This window comes from Cygnus atratus, chromosome 2 (genome assembly GCF_013377495.2).
Source record: "Cygnus atratus isolate AKBS03 ecotype Queensland, Australia chromosome 2, CAtr_DNAZoo_HiC_assembly, whole genome shotgun sequence".
Taxonomy (NCBI): domain Eukaryota; kingdom Metazoa; phylum Chordata; class Aves; order Anseriformes; family Anatidae; genus Cygnus; species Cygnus atratus.
In genome coordinates, this window is record NC_066363.1 from 21,677,851 (window position 1) to 21,693,192 (window position 15,342).

The 15,342-nt window shown below is 39.9% G+C and overlaps 1 protein-coding gene across 1 annotated transcript in view; it reads left to right on the plus strand.

Annotated features, from left to right (window-relative positions):
• ST8SIA6 (ST8 alpha-N-acetyl-neuraminide alpha-2,8-sialyltransferase 6) overlaps positions 1-15,342 on the plus strand; it is a 39,413-nt gene that overhangs the window by 12,767 nt on the left and 11,304 nt on the right. The window contains exons 4-5 of the mRNA XM_035545548.1: positions 3,499-3,585; positions 14,992-15,136. Coding sequence (XP_035401441.1) covers positions 3,499-3,585; positions 14,992-15,136 — 232 coding nt within the window. The remainder of the gene's footprint in view (positions 1-3,498; positions 3,586-14,991; positions 15,137-15,342) is intronic.

Genomic DNA, 15,342 nt, shown 5'->3' on the forward strand with positions numbered 1-15,342 from the left:
CCCTGCTGTTTTCTGTTAGATAGCTGCCAAAAATTAGAAGGTACTTTGTCAGTGCCTCAACTATGCGTAATAATTCCGCGTTAACCACGGCGTTTAACATAGAAGGCCAATGTGTACCTGATGAGTACTAGGCAGAAACAACCCCTTCCAGGTGTTACTTGCCAGCAAGACTCATACAGTGTAAGTGAGTTTCCTACAACAGCAAATTTTTATAATGGCTAGGATGCAGGTGGCAGACAAAACTTGGACCGAACATGTTTCTTTCGCTATTCTCAGCACTGTAATTACTGTCTCGTCCACGTATTGTTAGAGTTCAATTTAACTGAGATTTTTTTATCTTAATAATAAAGATATTTTAGCATCACCAAACATATACTCTAAGTTTCCAGGTGCCAGTGGAAATACAGGTATTGTTCCAGCTCTTTAAAATGAAACAGTGGAGAAAAGGACTGTCTAGGTTACAGCGGAGCCGTGAAATAATATCTTGATGGCCTTCCTGGACTGATTCCATTGGAGCGTGTCCCTGAGGCTCCTTTAGAGCAGGAAATGCTAAAATAGGCTTTCTGAGAGGAAAACAAAGCTTTCTGGGCTGTAAACCCAGCTGCTGCAAATCCCAGAGCTTCGTTTTGAGTCTTTAAAAAAAAAAATTAATCTATGGGAATATTGTCTGCGTTCAAGTAGAGTTCATTTCATGGAACGGAACGGAACGGACGCCTTACGTTGCTGCAGGCAGATGTGGCAGCTGCCTCGCAGAGCTCCTGTCCCCCGGGATTTGCTGCTGAGATATCTCTGATGCTTGTGGTGCTGTGCCAGCTCTGGCAAAGGTGAGGTCTGACAGGCCGTGGTGTCTCTGTAAGTCACAGGAGGAGCAGAACTGGGCGCACAGGGTGAACAGAGGCGTTGCTCCGTCCCGTAAGGACTTGGGAGCGGTGACTTCTTAGTGAGCTCCTGGACACCTCTGAGCAAGGGATTTCCATCCAGCACAGAGCAGTGGAAAGGCAGCAAAGTCCTTGCATTGATAGGTGTTTTTACCCTAGCTGCAGCTATACAGTTTCTGTTACAGCTATCAGATGGCCCTCACAGTTTCTGACAGGCCTGTGTTTCTCATGAGGCCTTAACACTAGCACTGTGGATGATGCTTTAATTTTAATCCCCATGAAACGTTTCCCTGTAACTTGCTAATAACTTGTCAGTCCATGCCATTTCTTCCTGGTAATTTTCCTATTTGTTTCTGACTCTTATTTTCATCTTACAGATGTCTTTAGGCTACAATTTGCTTTCCTTTCCCTATATTTTTTCTCCTAGATAATGATAGCCTAAGTAAATTTTCACACTCTGTTATCCTATTAATTTTTTTTTGTTTGTTTGTTTTTACCTTAAGTCCCAACATCTGACATTTATTTATTGTTTAGCCTTAAGGAACAAAACTAGATGAGTGATTCAACACTGGCATAGGCTGTTCTGATCCTCTGCTTCTATCCCACCCTCCCCTGCTCACATGCTGCCTGTCCTGCCCTGTGCTCCTGCTGACACTCCTCTGATCCCACAGACGAGCCAGTTTGGGTGGCTGCTTCAGCAAGAAGCTAGTTCCATGTGCTGTGGCTGCTAACACAACGTACCAGCAGGCAGCTGCCAAAATAGGAAGGCCTCGTTCCCAGTTTCTCCACTCCTATCACTTCTTGCTTATACTGGCAATGGTGTGTGATGGGGTCTTTCCTGATGCAGTTTAAGACACTAAAGCAGAAGAAAATGTATATGCTTTTTATTATTTTATTTTTATTTCTTAATTCTGGATTACTTTTTTTTTTGTGCCATGGTAGTGACTTAAAGAGGCCTGGGGAGACATTTGCCCAGGGCAAAAGCTGGTAAAAACACAACAGAGGTGAGGTCGAGTGAATACCAGCCATGGTACAAGGGAGAGAGCAGACACGGAGTTGGACTGGAAGGAGGAGGAAGGTACTGCGCCAGGTCAGATTGGCCACAGCTGCAGTGAAACTAGTTGCACTCTGCTCCCGCTTCTGCACATTTCTTCTTGCTCTCTTATAGTTGTACAAGGGCTCGGTAAAATCAGTTTGGTCACAATGATTTTGTTCCTTAGGTGTTTTCTATGTCTGTTAATGCTTCCTGTGTCTGTGCGTAGTAGAGAGTGAACATCATGCATGGTGTCACAGGTGCAAACTTGAGGCAAAGACCCATTCCAGTGCAGAATTCCTCTATGAAATTTTCATTTCTTTTGCCATGTGGAAATGCAAAGTGATTTTACTCTGGGGTAGACAAACCAGTAAACTCAAGCCATAGTAGTACTTTTATGAAGCAAACAAGCAAAAAGAAAAGGATTCTGCTTTTTCAAATGTTTACCATAAAGCTGTGGTAATAAAAGCATGTTGAGCGTGGAGAGAGAAGGAAGCTTTCGGGTTGTTGAGTGCTCTTCTGTTGCAAGCCATCATTGCCTTTTTGTTTTCCTTTTTATCAGTTCTCATGCTCCATTTAAAAACAAGTGAGGTTTCATGCCTTCCCACGTTTGTTTTAAGGTTGTTTGAAATACACACTTCTAAGTTCCAGGTTAAGCAAACTCATGATCATTTGGTTTTGGGCCAACACTAAGCCATTTTTGCTAGAATGGTACAAGGTAGATATTTGCTGGAGACATGAGTCACACAGAATTTGCAGCCTTGACATCCACATCGTCTCCTATTCCATCTGCCCAGTCCTCCTTTTAAGTCAGAGTCATTGTTTTTAAAAACCTAGTAGGAACCAAGCACAAATGGGAGAGTTAACATTGAACCTGAAAGGGAAGAAATGTCACAATTCTTTTTGGCTACACGGTCTGCTGTATTTCACATATGGACACATTTATATGTCTTGAAACAACCCATAAAAAGAGCAGAAAACTCTTTGGGTACATGTACCCCTCTGGTGCTTAGTGCTGGTTGATATAAAACACTTTTTTTTATTATTATTTAAAAGTCCGAAGGAAACCTTGTATCTGTAAATATTGGTTTATGGTCTTAGATGACTGAATTGAGCTTTGGGGACTGGATAAGGTGAATGAAGGAAAAGGCATAAAAAGTGTAATTTTAGTCTTTGCTTCCAAGAGGCACATGTCAAAACAGCTTTGAAGTTTAAAACAGCAAATACAAGAAACAGGGGGTTTGTGTTATTTTGGACTTTTACAGGAGAGATAATTTTGAGGCATCTAATAACTTCAAGATATTTATGGTTGAATACTTACATTTGAAACCAGAGTAATTTGAAAGTTTCTGAAAAGAAAAGTTCATTAGGACGTCATTATTAAGAACCAATGTTTAATAGGTCATGCTAATTAAATGAGGACAGTACTGTTACAAATTATGGAAATAAAATAGGTCATGGAGTTCTAAAAGCAAACTATTATATATGCACCATGCACATTATTATTAATACATGCATCATTTGAATGTTTTAGAGACTGTTTCTAAATATATATATTCAAGCATTTGATGTTGTTGCCTTTTTTAGATATTCAGAAGATTATTATCTTCACATAGTCAAAAAGCTACAGAACTGCACGTGGATAAGGAGACCAGAAGAATCTGCAAAATTCAGGTAATTTTGTCTCATTTAGAAAAACTGTTTACCCTAGACTTGTCTAACAAGCCATAAATTTAGATCTTCTGTTTGAAAAGGTAATTTTGTATTACTTTCAGACTTCATTTGCAGTAATACATTTGTATTATGCTTTTGATGCTGGGACTCTTCTTGTGTATTTGAATTGAACTGTGCAAACTGAGTAAGATAAAAGAACTACACAAATGAAGTAATTTCACCTATCTCCTCTATAATGAATAGATAACTAACTGATCTAGAATGGATTAAAAATATTCCTGACACAAAACCTACAGTATTAAAGAAAACGAGTAATGTGATGTTATCCATCTGAACTGGCACCCTGGTAAAGACTGTAATGAAGCAGTTTATGTCTTACCCCAAGACTATTGCTTCTATTGCAGCAGCGCCCTAGGCACTCATTAGGTTTGACTCTGTCATGGCCCCCGTGCATGTAACCACATGACTACATCTGTCCTTGCTCAGGATGGCACATAAGTACATGCTCAGTAGGGACAGAGATCCCTGAAAAGCTTCCATGTTCATTTGGAAATGCACCATGCTGTGTTTACAGAACAGCTTCCCTGTGCCAATTCTATTTTTCTTAGGGGCAAATACTCTCTTGAATTACATTATTACATGGATCAGAATTAAAGATTCTATCAAGATCATTAAAAATAATTAAACTGTCCTACCTTCCAACTCTTTGGAACTGACTAGCACTGAAAACTTAATATCCACGTGCTCAGCTTGATGCTACTGGAAGAAATAGTTTGTTGGTGGAGGAGGGGCGGAGGAAGGAAAGCTTTTTGTGCAACATAAATTGCTGGGTTTGGTATGTATTGTAACTGATTAATAGTGTTTCCTGAAGCCGAGGTACTATATTACATAGAGTTAAGGTCTAAGAAACTTTCAATTAACTCAGGCAGGCTTTAGCTATGCACAGAGATATCAGAGCATGATAAGGAACTGTTGAAGCAGTCCATTCTGGTTCAGAACAGGTGGGTGTTTTGTACAGAGTTGACAAGAGATAAAACTACTCTCATTTGCTGTTCACACTACTACAGTTAGAGTTTTTGCTTCCTTTTTTTTTTTTTTTTAACTTCTCTTCCTTCTGAACCTCTCTACCTTCCTTCCTTCAGCCACCACTTCACAGCAATTTGCCATTTCTGCTGTGCTAGGTGCACAAGTCAGTGTCAGAGTAACTGCTCTCTGTTCCAGCTTTGCTTCTTTCCTATTTATTGCTTCCACAATCTACCTTCCACTGATCCAACTTCTACATCTTCCAGGCCTGTGAGACTGGAACATGACACTTTCTATCTAAACCCTCACATAAGGCTGTTGGACTTTAAGGACGAGACGCTCACTCTTCCATATGCTATCTTTTTGCCTTCTGGCAAGGACAGTGAGTCATAAGTGGTCAAAGTGGGTTATAAAACCAGTGATCAGACTTGAAATATACAAAAGAGCAAACTGTGGGGTGCACAAAGCCATCTGGAACATGTGGATAGTATTTACACTGAGGTGAGCTTGCCAGCTTTAGCTTAGCCCTAACACCAGGTGAAAAAAATCTCTTTCAACCCATGGTTCAGCACAGGCTGGATAAGCTCTGATACTCCTTTGACATTGAAGAACTCTGCTGTTAGGGTTTCAATGCTTTTTAACATCCAAACTGGCTGGGATACTGGCTAGTTCACATATAACAACCTGTGCTGTAATTGCAGTTCTGAAGACAGCATTCTGTATTCTTCTCTCTGTATTAAATTTGACCTGCATTGATATCATCCAAAAGTCCTATCAATATGACCAAGGACTGGTACTTTGGTTTGAGGCATTGCTGATGATTATCATACAAAAGCTGTGTGCTTTTGCATAAATCTTTTCTTTCTTTCTCTCTCTCTTTTTCTTTTTTTTCCTTTCAGAGTCATTTTCTGTGTTATTTTCTGGAAACAGGATATTAAAATTTTACAGTTATCCTTGCTCCCAGACCATATTGGAGATTTTCAAGGCTCCCAGTTTCTTAGTAGTTGGTCAAAACAGACTTTTAAAGGAAAAAAAAAAAGAGAAAAATTCAGTATAAAATTTACTGTCTAAATCGGTATACACTCCGTGCTTACTGCCCTCCCAGCCTTGTTTATTAGACTTAAGCACGAGAGCCTGAAACTATCTTTGAAAGGATGCTCTAGCTGAGAAGAGACGCATTGACAGAGCTCTATGGGGAACAGAGCTTCTAGAAATGTGGTGAAATTAATGATTTAATAATCCCTTGGCAGTGCATCTCTTCCTTCATCTAACATTGTGTAGTATCAGTAATGCATAATAATTGTGTAATATAAATATTATTCAGTTCTAAAAATCTCATTAAGTGGGTAGATAAACACACCCATTTTGCAGGAGAGGAAATTACTCTCGGAGGGGCCGTGCAGCAGGAATTAGGTAATACAGCTAGCCACCTTCAGGAGGAGAGCTTGAAGCTGCCTGTCACATTATTCACCTGCCAGTGCCACCAGAAGTCTGCCCGCTGACTAGACTGCAGAGAAGCTGCTTGACTTCTTTCCCTGTTTGCCCATCTGTTAAATGGAGTGAACACTTACATGCTTCTCAGGCATAGTGTCAATTGTATAACATCTCTGTATTATTCTGAAGTTCTGAAGAACGAACATGCATATTTATAAGGGATTTAATGTCTTATGCTCCAGGGCATAAACTAACCTCTAATTAATAAGGTTCAACAGAAGCTTCCCCGGGAGTAGTGGATTTCTCAAAGAAGCTCTATTTGCAGCTTTTGCTGTTGGCTACTATCATACTGGTAGTGGGGTGGATGAATATGTGAGCCAGTCCAATAACTCTTATGTTCCTAGAAGACAGCACTGTGTGCCAATGAGTACACATCATTTCTCCTTGTAAGCCAAACTCCCAGAAGATCAAAGCCAAAAAAAAAAAAAAGTAAGAATTAGAACTGCAATACAGGAAAGAAATACTTGTCTTTGTGTATTGGCAAAAGGGCTACAGCTGACAGCCCTGGTTTGCACAAACCACAGTGCTTGTGCCAAGACATTGTACAAAAAGCAGAGAGCAGGATTCCAGGTTGACCCTCCTCTACCTAGCTGAGCTTTGCCATGCAGCTGTGTGAACTGAGTCCATTCATTGTCAGAGAGCTGCCCTTTTCCCTTTCCAAATGTTGTCTTCTAAAGCTGCTCCAGCGTGTGTGCTCACATCTGCTAGAGTACATATCTGTCTGGCAGTGGTCTGGTTCTTGACAATCGTGTGGTATTAACCCGTGCACTTCTCAAAGTCAAAAAGAATCATGAGGCAAGTACAAGCCATGACGTGGCTGAATACCTCCCATACCCACAGCCTCTCTTCTGTGGTGGATTTTTGTCCAGCCTCTGTCAGGTTCTCAGAGCTTCATTTAACTCAGTATCTGGAATGCTGACATCGGCTCTGCTAGACTGAGGCTAACCTTGGAGAAACTTGTGCAAGCACTTTGTTCATTGCTCCAGCAATGTAGTTCAGATTTGGAGTGTCCCATGTAATTGTTTGTCAGCCCCTGCTAAGGAGTTCCTTAGCACTTGATGCTAGCAAAGGGGGCGCACATATAGCAGAAGACCTAGCAATGCTGTTAATTTACTGGTATAAATGGCATCCTACTAAAAGCAATTTAGGGAAACTCTTCACCAACATTTATGTATATGCTACTGACAAATAGAGAAATACTTAAGTTTTTATTCAGACCTTTCCTTTATACAATTCAGCTGTGCTTCTCTTTTTTATTATTTCTCTTGTTCTTTATGGCTCTACAATCATCTAGCTTCTTCACATTATCCTTTTGCTACTACGCTCACCTGATTTCTTCCTCCTTTTTCAGATTTACATCAGCTCTAACTTGTTTTAAACAAAGCAAGTCCTCGGATTTCTTGGTTATTAGAGAGGATTGATGCAAACTGGGAAAGGGAGGTGAAATAATCTCACTGCTGCCTGGAAGCATCGTTCTTAAAGCTCTAGAAAAAAAGATGTGTTGGGTAGCTTCCTCTGCAAAGGCTCTTCTAGCTACAGTCGGTAGAGTCTTAGGTTCCCTAGGTAACCTGAATATTAATTATTATATTAGTATTCTTCAAAGGTTCTCCACTTAAAAGAAATGTTTCATTAGTGCAACAAATTACAGAACCCAATTGGGTGGAAGCTGTAATTGGTTTTTACACCTCCACATCCCTTTGCTTTACAGACTTTTAAGCTTGATGTATTCTCATTTGGGCTATGCTCCCATGGCGGCAAATAATCTGCAGTTCCTCCAAATCGTTGCAACTCCTGTTTTTGCTGGAAGGTAGCAAATAGCTAAAAAAAAAGCCCTCAAAATGGCTGGGGAGGAAGAGGCGGGGGTATGGAGAAGGGCTGAGCAGATGCTGTGTTTCAAAGAAGCCTCTGGGCACTGTATTTCTGGGCTACCTTGCTGAGCTCGGAGCCCGGCAAAGTGATACAGCAGTTCTTCAGGAGCAGCGTTGTACTGTGATAGCCCCGTGTGAGCTGTGGACTCGGGCTCCCCTCCCTGTGCAAATACCATTCCTGAAAATCTTATTTGCATTTGATAATAAAGAGGAAAGGAAACTCCTAGACGTAAAATACAGTTCTAAAAATCCTGATATTACACCACAGTTTAGGCAGCAGACCGCTTCACCGCTACCAAAATATTTGTAACCTTGTATTTTTTTAGGGAAACATTACTACTTTAAAAAAGAACCCTAGATTTTGAAAAGAAACAGTTGAGATCAACCCATTTTCCTAGCCCTGTTATTTACTCTTCTGCTTTTTATTCCAGTCAATTTCTATTACTCTTTTTCCACTTTAATATCTCCTCTGAAAAGTGTGATAAACATTTCTGCAGATTATATAATCTCACTGCTTCTGGGAAGGATTAATTTGTAGTACGTTACACTAGCATATATAACAGTATTGCTTAACACAGCTGTGTACTGCAGTGAAACAGTTGAAACGCAAATAAAATACCCTGCAAGGTCAATTTATGCTTACATAAGATCACACCACCACATAATCAATAGCTTTCCTAACACTAAACAGATCAATAATTCCACTGTACTCTCTGAAATGTTCCATTCCAGTATACAAGAAAGAACTCAGAGATTACAGTGTGACTTAAGAATGCATTTGCTGTGTGTTTGATAGACCGTGTGTAAAATCAGAAGTGTATATTCAGGGACATATTTCCATTTCAGAAGAGAAAAAGGCTGGGTCGAGAGAGAGGAATTGGCGACAGTTTGGAGAAATGAGTGAATCTTTTAATTGCTTTGCAGACTTCATACTTTCCTAAATGTTGGAGGATTCCTGTAAGGGAAGACTGATTTTGAAACGGATTTAGTTATGTTTTTATGGTTGACTCTTTACATAGTCTTTGGTTTGAAAATTTTATTGCATTTGTTATGTATTCAGCCTTGTTTTCAAGTTCAACCTTGTTGGATTTCATTGTCTTAGACATAAATGATGTTACTTCATTTATAAACAGTTCAAGGGCTGTCAGTGTAGCATATCCCTTCAGCATATTCTGTTCCAGATATATTTAACCACGCTTTTTAAAAAGATTGGAATATGTCATAATATGCCTTATTGCACTTTGATGCTATTGACTTGGATTGACAAAAGCCTGGAGAAATCAGTAACGTGGTCTACCGTCCCCAGTGCACTACAGTAAGATAATTGTTTGCTCATTGTAAAAGATTACAGGAGTGGCCATAGATAAGAGGTCCTCTCACTGTGATTACACCTTTTACATTTTGCTGCTACACTGAGGAATTTTTTATGGGTTCTTTGTATTGTCTCTTCAGTGTGAACCCTCAGAGTCTTTGTCATCTTCACACGTACAGTACAATAGCTTGCATGAACTGATGGTTGCAAATACCCAAGCTAAGTGAAAAACTAAAATAAGCTATTGGGAAAAAAAAGATTTTCTCAGGTTGTTAGTACTCCACAGACATTTATTACTTTGAATACTTTGTCTTTTATTCAAATGATATTAAAAGCCATGTTGTGAAATACACTTAGCACCAGGCTCAGAGGAGTTACAGCTTTAAATAATTGCCATTCTTACTTCGTGTTTGGTTATCTATTTTATGTGGTGTTTCAGTTCCTGACTGAGTAACTGAAGAGCCACAAAGAGATATGGCAGTAAGCATTGCTGGTGTGGATAGTGTGCAAATAAGAGTGACATGATAGGCTTTTTGCAAACCAGCATTCACTTACACAGATATTTATGAAAAGTGAATTGAAGAGATTACAGTTTGTAGAAATACAGAGCTTGAAGGGATCTCGAGACTATCTGGTTTCTGAACTATCTTTGTAGTCCATCTTGACTTAGACAGAATGCAATGTATTCAGAACGTTAGTGAAAGACGTTTGGCCATATATCTATAAAAAAATCTCCAGTTGTTGAGATTCTGCGGCTTACCCAAGCAACCTGTTTCAGTGTGCTTCCTAATAGTGAATTTAAACTTTCTTTTGTGCAAATTAAGATGACTTCTTCTCACCCTTCCCCCAGTGGCCTTAGTGGACATTTGAGCATCTACTTTTTAGAGCAAAGTTTTACTCTACATCCACTTTTCCCTTCTCCCACCTCAATTTAGTCCAATGTATAATCACTGTGATATATTTCACACAGCTGTCCTCAGCACTGAAGAATGCCCTCTGGCCTCATGTCTCCAGGCACTGGTGTCACACTAAAGTGTAATGTACAGAAAATAAGTCCTATGAAGTTCACAGAGGTGTGTCAGATTCTGCCAACTCACATGCCATTGGGGGGACAGTAACCCCTTGAGGATCACAGTTAACTGTGTTGGCCAGTGGTCCAGCTCTAGATTGGATCAGACTGTGCCAGTGGTATAATTCTTTTTTTGTGCCACAAATTATTAGGGTGTGTAACATTTTCGTGCAGAAGCAAATGCCTGCAGGTATTTATCTGAATATATGTTTTTGAAAAATATAGAACAAAATGACTTTAGCTAAGTGTCTCTGATGAAAGAAAGCATTCTGGATAAAAAACATCATACTTAACTGCAGGAGGATGAAGCAAAGGTCCTCTTGCTGCTTATATTAGTAATGTGGAGGAGTCAGGATCTTTTAAACTCTGCAGAATCTGTTTGCATAAAGACAGATTTCACTGTTATTAACTGTTACATTCTTCCCATTCCACTCAGGATAAGGCCAAAGCTGGCTTTTGGATCTGCTGAGAAACTCTGCTGGCCCTTGGTTAACCAACTGCATTAGCCTTTATGGCTGGTTCAAAACGAGCTTTTGGAAGGAAAGTGTTGAGATATTTGCAGTCTCTTCAGGATGTGCACACGCTGTGTCTTGTCAGCAGGCATGTGCGGGCTGTGCCCAAGCACTGAACCAGCTCAGAGACATATATTTGTGCAGAACTAGGCTGCGCTAATTAATTTTGCAGCTGGGAGGGATACAGTAGTTCTGGCTGAGCTTCCTGGCTACACAGCTACTACAGAAGCTGTAAAGAAACTGCATCAGCGTGTTTAGATCCTGCAGATACTTAGACATCTGACTTCCAGTTCACTAAATAAAGTATAGTATTTGTGTGGTGGGTTTGTGTTACGCAGAGGATTTTTGATGCAGGTGCTATCCACTCAGCAGTCCTCTATTACTGCCCACGGTTCAATATGGGCTAACTGCATAGGAGTTGGAAAACATCATTCCTTTGGCTTGTCTCAATACTTTGAAGACTTGCTTCAGAAAACAGGATTTTCTTCAGTTCTCAGTGCCTGCAAAGCAGAAGAAACTATCTAGATGCTGTGTGGGCTCAGAATCCCATCTCAGCTGACCTCAATACAGAACTGGTTGCTGGTCTACGAAGGATGAAATTCAGCAAAAGCATCTGACGATCAATAAAAAGCGTTATTCAGTTCAACAATGACTCTGTGTTTTCTAATACAAACAAAACTTCAGAGACAAATGCAGCACACTGCTCTGGTGAGGTTATTGATTAAGGCTATCATGACTGTACTTCCTCAGGTTTATGAGATATGTATTGTCAGTTCAAATGGTGTAGCAGCTCTGATAACAATTGGCACTTAAACCTCACTGTAAGATGTGCCCATGTTCTTACACATATATAGGGTGGATGCACAACCTATATAGCAACATCCCAGCTTCCAAGAGCTGTCCCCATATCAGCATTTTCTCTTGGTATGAACAGACAACATGGATCTCTTTCTATCCTTCCAAGGGAAATTTATAGTTTGGCTTTCAGGTAGCATCATTTGGTGCTGTTATGATTCTGACCTTGGTCTCTAACCATCTGGTTAGGAATTGTCTTGTATTGTAGATTTTACCAATTTCTCTCTCCTCAGGTGGCATGATACACATGTTAAAGTTTTGTCTTGTCTTTGCACCACCTAACGTATCATACCTGTTAAAGAAACAACTTGTACAATACATGTCACAGTCTTATGAAATCTGAGTACATCAGGGTGTCATTAGCTTATGACAGAGACCATGAATGACGTTAATATTAGGATGACAGTGGTGCTAATAGGTTACCTGAACTGCCCGGTCTGTACCCCTTTGTTTGCACTGTAGAGGTGCTCCATGTCACAGCTTGTAAAAATCTTATATGAACAGACTGCTGAGTATGTTGCCACTGAGTATTGCTGTCTGCAGCTACACGCTTTCCTGCTAGAGCTTTGTACGTGGATGCATGGGCACTGTGGAAGTCTGTCCTGATTTGATCTAGGTAATAGGTTTTTATTGTTACGTCTTTAGCATGTATGCTGTTAGGTAATATAAGAATATATATCATTAATCAATGTGTATTCTCTTCTCGCTGCATTTCTGAACTAGCCTGGCTCTGTTTTACTTCCTCAGTGAATCCATAATATTAATTTAAGCGATTACTTTCTTATTAATTCTGATATCTGTTTTTCTTCCCGACTGTTTCTGCTTTTATTGAGGCATTCATTCCTGTGGATGAGTAATAAAAAGCAAAAATGCATCATCTTTATTAATGAATGTTATCTATCATCAGTTTCCTTTCTCAGATTCTGGTAGCTATCACACACTTCTGCTTTACGAAAGCTGGGCAAAAATATTCTGGTGTTACTCCTTCTACTCTGAGTGTCGTGTGGTTGGCACAGAAAATATTTAGGCCTGTTTGGTTTACCTTTGAGAAAAACATTCAAGCATATCAAAATAATAATTTTTGTTATTGATTGTCTCCATGTGCTTTCCAGGGAGCAACAAAGGCTGGTTGCTCTCTTGGGGACAGAGAGTGGGGTCTGAGCACAGTAACCTGGCCAGCAGGAGGGAGCTGGACACAGGGGCTGAAATGGGGCAGATATGACCAGTCAGTTATGACTGGTTGAGTAACATCCAATGTTCCTGGACTTACTCATTTAACTTGCCTGCCTCATGGCTCAATTTGTGTTTTTCCATATGTTTAAAACAGGACACTATATGCACAGAGTAATTATTTTCACCATTTATGCACCTCCTGACCTACAAGGGTATAGTCCTAGTTCCCTCCCCACCTCTGTACCTTACTGGTTTTGGCTGACTGCAAACCCCACCTTAAGGCTTCAAGCGAGGCAGTGGGAATCACTGTGCTTAGGGACAGGAGTGGAATATGGCTTGTGCAAATCCAAACCCTACTGTTTACTCCCTCAGGAGTAATTATTTCCCTGTAACATTTCCTGCTAACTCTCCCAGTACGATTATTTCAGATCTGTTCCATCCCAGGAGACAATCATTCCCAGTGTTCCTCACACGTCTGGTAACTTTGTCTTTGAGGAGTTTCAGACATCAGTATTTAAAATGGGTTAATATATACCAGTAAGCAGTGTGGCAATTGAAATGGTATTCTTTCATTTGGTCTTCCATGTATTAACCAAACCAATTAATTACCAAACTCCTCCTTTCTACCTCTGCAGCCACCATTTTGACCATTATTTCAAGAGAAGTGTAGGTTGGGAAGTATCACAGACCTAATCGTTCTCTTCCCTTGTCTTCCAGGAAACATAGTCCTTGGGTTCTTCCATGTGCTAAAGCATCCCCCATCTCCATCAGAAATAAAATCATATTACTATTAGAATATGTGCTCTGCATACAATGTTGATGAAATCAAATTTAGCAATTTCTCTTACCTGTCTTACCCTATTAAAATCAGCTTACTTTCAGACAGAATTTGGCCTGTATTGTTTAATTTCTTCAAAGTTTGTTTTACCTTAGCCACTGAGAAAGTCTGTAATAAAACTTTCCTGTTTCTCTGGCTCTTCCTGTAAGTGTATTTATTCTTTATGTTCACAATTAACCCTCCATGTTCGGACAGGAATTATTATTTTTTCCCTGCTGTGTTATCTTTTTCAAAATTCCAAGCAACTCTGTTATCAGTGAATTTCCACCTCTAAGTGGTTGGTAGTTCCCTTTGTATCACACCTCATGAGATAGCTATGCCCTGTCAATTGATACGTAACGGCTGGCCACGGATGGTTCAGCTTTGCAATCTGAAAATTGGATTCAGTGCTGCAGAGAGATCATCATTCCCTAAACCAAATGCATTATAGAGTTTCGGGTCTGATCTCAAACTTCTGATGGGGCTTGCCATTGCATTTCGCAGTTAACAAAATAGGTTGTTTACATACGTATATGTCTTTATAAATTTGGAGGTAACAGGATTTGTAAGATGAGTGAAAGAGACTTCACTCCAACATGAAGTTTGAGTGGGTCCCTTGTGCTCTTATATTTAAGGACTTCTGCTAGGTATTCTGGGGCACAACTAGACTGTCTCTACAGAGAAGATATCTGTCCTCTTATTTACAAGTTGTGATATAATTTATTTAACGTCTGTGATGTATTGTGCACAAGAAAACTGTGCTGAACAGTTGCAGAAATGAATTATTAATTAAATGACTTGCAACCATTTATTTGTTCCCTGAGTACTATACCCAGTACTTCTCATCATTCTTTTCATCTGCGTGGTTCATTCTTTCTTCAGCTTTCTATTATCTTACAATCACTTGTTCTAGGTTGATGGAAATCCCATTGTTAACTCTTTGGGGAATGAAGTCTCTCAGTGTTTCTGCAGCAATCCTAACAGTTAATAATAAGGAGAAGCCTGATTATGACTCTTTCTGCATGGGAAAGGGAGACCAAGAGAGCAAAACAGGATAAGGGAAGGAGTTCTTGAACTGATCAGCGCCTGCACATTTGCTGTGAAAACGGGCTTTCTCTGCAAAGCAAGTCAAGGGAAATGACATTATTGTAGGGGGTTCATACAGACTTTTGGTGCTTAGTTAATTAGAACTGGTTTTCATTCAGCTAGTTCTGTACCGCATCTTTTCTGCTTATTTGCCTGTCTTTGAGCAGGTTTGTTTATTTGTTTGTTTGTTTTTGCAGGTCAGAGTTGGCTTCCTGCTGTGATGCAGCTCACAATTTTATTGCTTCTCAAAACAACACCCCACTGGGAAGTAACATGAGTTATGAAGTGGACAGTAAAAAGACCATCCTTATTACAGAGGACATTTATAGGATGCTGCCTGTGGTAAGAACTGTATCTTTGCCTGTTATTATACTTGCAGTATCACATAGATTGTGGATTAGTAGTAGAGCTGCTTTGTTTCATCCATATGGAAAAGCCTCTTCAGCCCCTGTATGTGCTTCTTCATTCACCTTGCAAGACCTTTTGTTGTTTTTTTTTTTTTTTAATCTTTCTTCTGCAGTGGCGGAGGCATGGACAGCACATCATAG